The sequence below is a fragment of the Castanea sativa genome, chromosome 5, assembly GCF_040712315.1.
Source record: "Castanea sativa cultivar Marrone di Chiusa Pesio chromosome 5, ASM4071231v1".
Taxonomy (NCBI): domain Eukaryota; kingdom Viridiplantae; phylum Streptophyta; class Magnoliopsida; order Fagales; family Fagaceae; genus Castanea; species Castanea sativa.
The window spans coordinates 5,362,975-5,369,785 of NC_134017.1; the positions used below are offsets into that span (position 1 = coordinate 5,362,975).

The window sequence follows — 6,811 nt, forward strand, 5'->3', positions numbered from 1 at the left end:
AATTCAGAAAGCAAGAAATTGAATTTGGTCTCAAAAAGTTACGAGCACAAATTGAAGTATTTAATATTTGCTTACACTGTGGGTTCCAATTAGCTCAACTGGTAAAGTCTCTGATGGTTGAATAAGAGATCTGAGGTTCAATCCCCGCCTATACCAAAAACCAATTGGTATCTTGGTCTGATGATAAAGAGTATCATCAAGAGCAGACATGATAGGTTGAAACTCTCTAAAAAAAAAAAAAATTGCTTACACAGGCGCTCTAATTTCTCCTTAATGGACAAGACTACACATTTTGCGTCACGAATGTAGCCCTCCACCAAGCAGTCCTGAGGAGGGCCTTGCCCAATGCAAGCACCGTCGCCATTCCTGATGTGGGAATACGTCTAGTTTGTGCAGAATATTGGTTAGGGGCGCCATTGCCATTAGTTCTTGACATCTTTTGAGTATTCGTGGCAAGAAGATGAAATTTGAGTTTGATAAAAATGGAGTCATTACTATGATAAAAAGTCAACGCCAAGTTGGTATACTAAAAACAAGAAGTTGTAAAGAAATACTAGTAGTCTGAGAATTGGAAGTAGACTGATTTTAAAGAATACTAGTTTCTGGGATGATTTTCTTGTCCCCAAAAAAAAAAAAAAATCTTATTAATTTATTTGAACCATGTTATTTTCTTCTTCATTTTCATAATAACTGGGTTGTCAAATGTTCTCTTATTTGAGTGACACTAGTTGGTCAATGGAGACAAGGTTTCAGATTAGCAATTTTGGCTAAATGGATGGAAAAAGCTGAGCAACAGCTTTAATAACAACACCCAAACCAGGCACAAAGACATGCAAATCACTTATTTCAAAAAAGATTTCCCTCTTTCGTTGATGGTGTTCTCATGAAATAGATTGCAAGAGAAAAATGATATAAAAGCGTGTAAAATGTTAATCAAAAGAATATCCAAGACTCAAAGAGAATGCCAATAATTGCCTAATTGGAACAAAATATTAGCCAAAAAGGATACCGATCTACTACATGAGATTTCAAACTTCCTTTGCTTCTTGTACTAAACTACTCATTCTTATTCCACAATGAAAGTGTGCATAATCTATACAAAACCTTCATTCGATCAATGACCTGGATTTGTAGTCACTCTGCCTGACAAAAGCACTTTCTTGTCATTTTGCAAGACATCAAACTGCACAAACTCTGTCAATTTTACTCCAAAATAAAAATAAAATTTCAAGATGCTACAGCAGTCATGTTTCACAGAAAGAAACTGAGCTTGCTAGCCCAATGTCGACATATAAACCTGGCTCAAACAAGTGGCTCCTGCAAGCATGCCAACAGTTGAAGGGTGTGCATTAAATCTGCGTGGAACAGCTGACATGTGCGGGCTTTGTAGAGTGAATATCGTTTTCTTTAGAGTTAGGGAGATAACATCGACTCCTCTTTTCATATTGCCAATGAAGATGTGTGAATCATCCCAACCCCACATTTCTCTGCTCCCCAAAGAAAGAGATGTTCAATGACAATCTCATTTTCATGATTGCAAGATATTGTATTTATTTGCTCCCAATAATTGGCCATACCTATAATAACAATTATGACATCAGACCACAGTTACTGTCCAACTTATCCTAATCACATTTTACCTCTTTATGTGTTCTTTTAAAGAGTGGGTTTTTATTGCGGTTGGGGAGAAGGAAAAAAAAAGGGGGGGGAGGAGGGTGGGTGACTACAGTCCATCTTTGTCAGACGGTTGATATCATCCCTCCTAGCCAAGAATCTGCTTCAGAGAATGAATCGACCAAACTTGATTAAAATTTGGCATCCTGATGTTTCTTTGGCAGGACAACTCTGACCCTGATGGAGGGATTGTATGTGATGCTGGGAGCAGCATTAATGCTAGAGATTGTAGTGTTATATGATGGGCATTGGTGCTGAATCAAGTTAAAGTGCTTCAGGTAAACCTGGAAGAGAGGGATTCTTTAGAATGGACTGGATTGTTGCAAACTCCAGTATCTTCAATTGTGCAGAAACCTGGGAAGCTATCAGATCAAGGCCGCCAGTTGTTAATTGGTGGATGATGGTCAGGCTTATTTCTACTACTCCAAGGCATGCATTCACCTGTTGGTTGGCTCCGAGAAATAGATTGACTACCCATGCCAGACTTAAATTGTTGGTATCAAGGTGTCATCTTGCGTATATTTTGCAGAGGGTATAGAAAAGAAGGGAGAACTTGCATTTTAAGTGCTATTGTCCCATGAGAGTGGCATCAGATTGAGATATTATATTGGATTAGATTAAGGAGGCAGTGCTGGTCTAAAATCCTGCAATGGATTGTCAAGGCTTTAAAGGGGAAGGGTCTAGTTCAAATCTGTGATTTGCAATATTGCATGGGCATCTGCTTTATATCACATGTGATTGCAAAGAAATCACAGAGAGTTTAATTTTCTCATCAAGTATGAGGCGAGCAGAATTCAAGCAATCAAGCGGGATGTGAATCTAGAGTAGATTGCTGCAGGAGGTTCAAATACTTTGCAGAGCAGAATCCTCTGCAATCTCTGGGGTATCTCTTGCAGAGTGTCAACTGGTGGAAAGAAGAACTATTGTTTCAGATCCTGGGCTCCTGGTTAGATCATGGTAAATTGTTTTGTTGGTTGTTTGATTTCTTGTGTTGCAGTCTTAGCAGCTGGTTCAGTTTGATTATTGCAGAATTTAGGCGCAGACTGTTGTGCTTAATAAGGTTTGCTCATTACCATAATTATTATTATTATTATTATTATTATTAAGGAACTAAGAAAAACTTTAATAGAGAATGATTGTCATATTTGCCATAGGAACATCAAGCAGATGATTCAACAAGAAAAGACACATCAGCAATTGATAATCTGGCAAAAATTCATACCTGAAATAAGACCTTGAGTCGCCACTCTGATCATCATGCTTAATCATTGAAGTGTGATCAAAATTAACTCCAGTCACCATACCAACCATGTTGTCCCTGCTGCATGAAGACAATTGAAAATTTCCTAGAATTAAAATCATAAACAGTTCTATCCAAACCACCCCTGCTTATATACTATACTTTGGCTCTTAACAAGATAACTAGTAAAATCAATATATGCAGTTAGGGTGTAAAAAATCAAGAATTTGAATGTGTGTATACCTAAAACAAGAAGTTGATTAGAAGCCAGAAACAGGAGTCAACTTTATACATCAAATTTTGAACTAATTGTAAAATCATATAAACAAGAACAGATTACATAATCTTATTAAGTGTACTCAAATAGTATCAAGCAAACTACTGCATATATTTCTAACCGGTTGCAAGATATTCAATCTAAAAATCAAAGTTTTAATACAACCCTACATACCTTGTCGTTGTGGGGGAGCTTCCAGAGGGTGAGAAGTGAGCAGACTGCACCACCCTTTTGTGGCTTACTTTCTTCAGAGTTTTGGGTTGATCTACACTAATACTTCTCAAATCCCATATGCGGGCAGTTCCATCTGAGGAACTAGTAGCCATGATGTTATAGTTTTTGGAGTTAAAATCAATGGAGTTAATCCTATGTTCATGCAAATTCCATTGGGTTGAGCATTTTCCAATCCTCTCATCCCAGATATTCAAATCTCCATGACACTCGCTAAAATATAAGCACTTGCCATCATCTGATCGTTGAGAAAGAGAATATATAGAATCATCACTTGAACGCAACAAATCAAAAACCTCCTTCTCAGCATCCATCAATCCAATAAATCCCAACTAACAACCGGAAAAGATCTGCACTTAAATCCACAATTATGAATTTATTTTTTTGATCAATAAGTAAATATTTCATTGGACAGAAGGGGGGAAAAGACAACATATCAGCAGAGAGACATGATATCTAAGGACACCAAATCAGAACCACAATCCTATGAAGGAGAAGAAGCCTGGTTCTAGATGAACAGGTTCCTCACTAATTGCAATTTGAGCTAGGAAACCGAAAAATCTGTCTTCAAAAATGCGAGAATTCCTCTCTCCAAATAAGCCACCTCAAGCAAGATGGAATTGCATTCCAAATAGACAGCCTTTTCTTTTTAGCAGAAAGACCAGTCAACATAGCAGCAAATCCAAAATCCTTCTAGGCATCACCCAATTCACACCCAGCCGACATGAAAGCCCCAAAATTCTCTAGCCACCCGACATAAAGAAAGAAACCCGAGGTGGAGATTTCGCTCTCCAAACAGTTCACCAGGGGAAGGAAAAATCCCCACCTGTTCGCAAGACACTATATTAAATGCTAACTTTGAAGCCCCTAACCTTAGACAAACTCCAAATCATCCTGCCAAGAGTCTTGTAGCTCAATTGACACCTCCTGGTCTTTCTAACGGAAACTTTTGGAGTTCAAATCCCCCATCCCTCATCCTATCCTCCTAATGCCAATAGATCCAAACAAAGTAATAAACTAATAATCATCCAAAAAGGAATCCATAGATTCTACTTCCCAATCACATGCTGCTAGAGTAAAAGATGGATGCCAATGACTAACACCATCAGACAATTAAATAATTAGCCACCGAGGCTGATTTATCTCTAGCAATTTGAAATGATTCAAAAACTGATCCCTGAAAGGTTCATCGTGCCAAAACTTAACTCTAACCCCTGTGCCTACCTCATATTTCACATTTTAGAGAACTTTCTCATCCCTTGCTTATATACTTCCAAAGACTCACTTCATAAGTCCCTCTCACAAAAGCTGTGCACCAGCCACCCATGTTAGAGCCCATACAGGTAGCAATCACCCACCAAGAAAAGATTTGTCTCCAATCCAAAATCCCATAGCCATTTTCTTAACAAGGCTTGGCTGAAGATCATCAAACGCCAAATCCCCAATCCTCCCTCCTAAAGGGGATAGCACATGAATCCCAATTAACAAGATGATATTTAAATTCATCCACCACACCATCCCATAGGAAATCGCTCTGAATTTCCCCATAAGATATGCCACACTAGCCATCAAAGGGAATTAGGACATAAAATATATGCGGAGATTGGAAAGCGTACTAAAAATAAAGCCCTCCCCCTTTCGAAAGATAATTCCACTTCCACCCCGTCAACTGCTTCTCCATACATTCAAGAATACGTGCTTAATAGCTAACACTTTTAAAAAAGCTCCTAAATAGAAGACCAAATATTTCAAAGGTAGGTTCAAAACTTTACAACCAAGAATATCTGCTAGAGCACCCATATCCTCTATCTCTCCCATTGGGATTTGCCAAAATTTATTTTCAACCTAGAGACACTTTCCAAAAAGAAAAAGGGTACAACAAAGGTAACTCATTTGAACTGGTGCATCACACATAATGAGTGTATTGTCTGTGAATAGCTAATGAGAAATCTTCATCGTATCAATGTTCGCTTAACTGAGAACCCAAATAAACGGCCACCTTCCACTGACCTGGAGAGCATTCTACTCAGCGCTTCCACCACAAAAACAAAAGAAGTGGAGATAGCAGATCCCCTTGCTGGAAACCCCTAATGCTTGCAAAAAAGCCACTCAAAGTTCCATTCACAAGCACCAAAAACTGAACAGAAGAAATACAGGAATACATACAGTTCAACAACTGTTCCCCAAATCCACATCTGCGCTATATAAGAAGAAAAAACCAATTCACACAATCCCACACTTTTTCTAATTCAATTTTACAAAGTACCCCCAAGAACTTTTTCTTGAAGCCTACTATCCAAGTATTCATTTCTATCAAAACAGAATCAAGGATTCAACAATTCTGAATCAGCTGACATCATATGAATCTATGAAACTCAACATGTGTCAAATATTTCTAGGGTGTAAAAGCATGTAACCAGGAAGACAAAGCTAGAGTCGAATGACATTTTACAAGAGCCAAACCAAGCAATTATATTGTCCTGCCCAAAGCAGACAACCCAACATGAAGATAGAGTCACATAGACCAAATAAAGTCATGTGCATTCTTTTATTCCAATTCAATGGAACCAAAGGTATCCTAGAACATGTACAACCTCATCAAGTCTTCTCAAGTATACAGAACCTTCAGTATAATTGTAAACTGAAATGTTACCCATGACAGACTTAAATTGCTGGTATCAAGGTGACATCTTCTACCACCGCAAGGCATTCATTAATCTCGTGGTTGGCTCTTAGAAATAGATAGACTACCCATGGCAGACTTAAATTGCTGGTATCAAAGTGACATCTTGCGTGTATTTCATAGAGGGTATAGAGAGAGCAGAAATTGCTTGAGTGTAGAGAGCTCTTTTCCTATGAAAGTGGCATCAGATTGAGATGTTATGTATGATTAGATTGAGGAAGCAGTGCTGGTCTAAAATCCAGCAATGGGGTGTCTAGAGTTTGAAGGGGAAGAGTCTCGAATCTGTGATCAAGTGCACCTTCTGTGAATCACGTATGACTGCAAAAAAATGAGAGTGTGATGTGAAATCTAGACTAGGTTGCTTCAGGAGGTTTAAAGACAGCAGAACAGAATCCTCTGCAATCTCAGGGGTATCCCTTGCTCAGTGTTAACTGGTGGAAAGAACGAATTGTTCAGGGGTCCCGGTTATTTTTATTTTTATTTTTTTGAGTTGTTTTGTTGCAGTCTAAGCTGCTAGTTTGGTTTGATTTTTTTTTATTGCAGATTTTACCCGCGGAGTGTTGTACTTAAGGTTTGCTCATTCTATAATAATATTAGGAATAAGTAAATGCAAAATTAATATCCAAGGTCTTATATCATTCAAGAGATCCATTTTTGGGTTTCAGAACCATTTCTAGGAAAAAATAAAAAATTTTAAACACTTACT

The 6,811-nt window shown here is 38.1% G+C and overlaps 1 protein-coding gene across 4 annotated transcripts; it reads right to left on the minus strand.

Annotated features, from left to right (window-relative positions):
* Positions 1 to 358: 358 nt before the first annotated feature.
* LOC142633771 (DNA damage-binding protein cmr1-like) lies at positions 359 to 6,073 on the minus strand. 4 transcript variants are annotated; one of them, XM_075808021.1, is made up of 3 exons: positions 3,366 to 6,073; positions 2,897 to 2,992; positions 359 to 1,487 (listed from the first exon to the last, which is right to left on the minus strand). In XM_075808021.1, the coding sequence occupies exons 1-3, from the start codon at positions 3,734 to 3,736 to the stop codon at positions 1,274 to 1,276; spliced, it is 681 nt and encodes a 226-aa protein (XP_075664136.1). In that variant the 5' UTR covers positions 3,737 to 6,073; the 3' UTR covers positions 359 to 1,273. The 4 variants fall into 4 exon arrangements, with proteins under 4 accessions (XP_075664136.1, XP_075664135.1, XP_075664138.1 ...); XM_075808020.1 differs by having other exon boundaries at positions 363 to 1,487; positions 2,897 to 2,995; XM_075808023.1 differs by having other exon boundaries at positions 366 to 1,577.
* Positions 6,074 to 6,811: the final 738 nt, after the last annotated feature.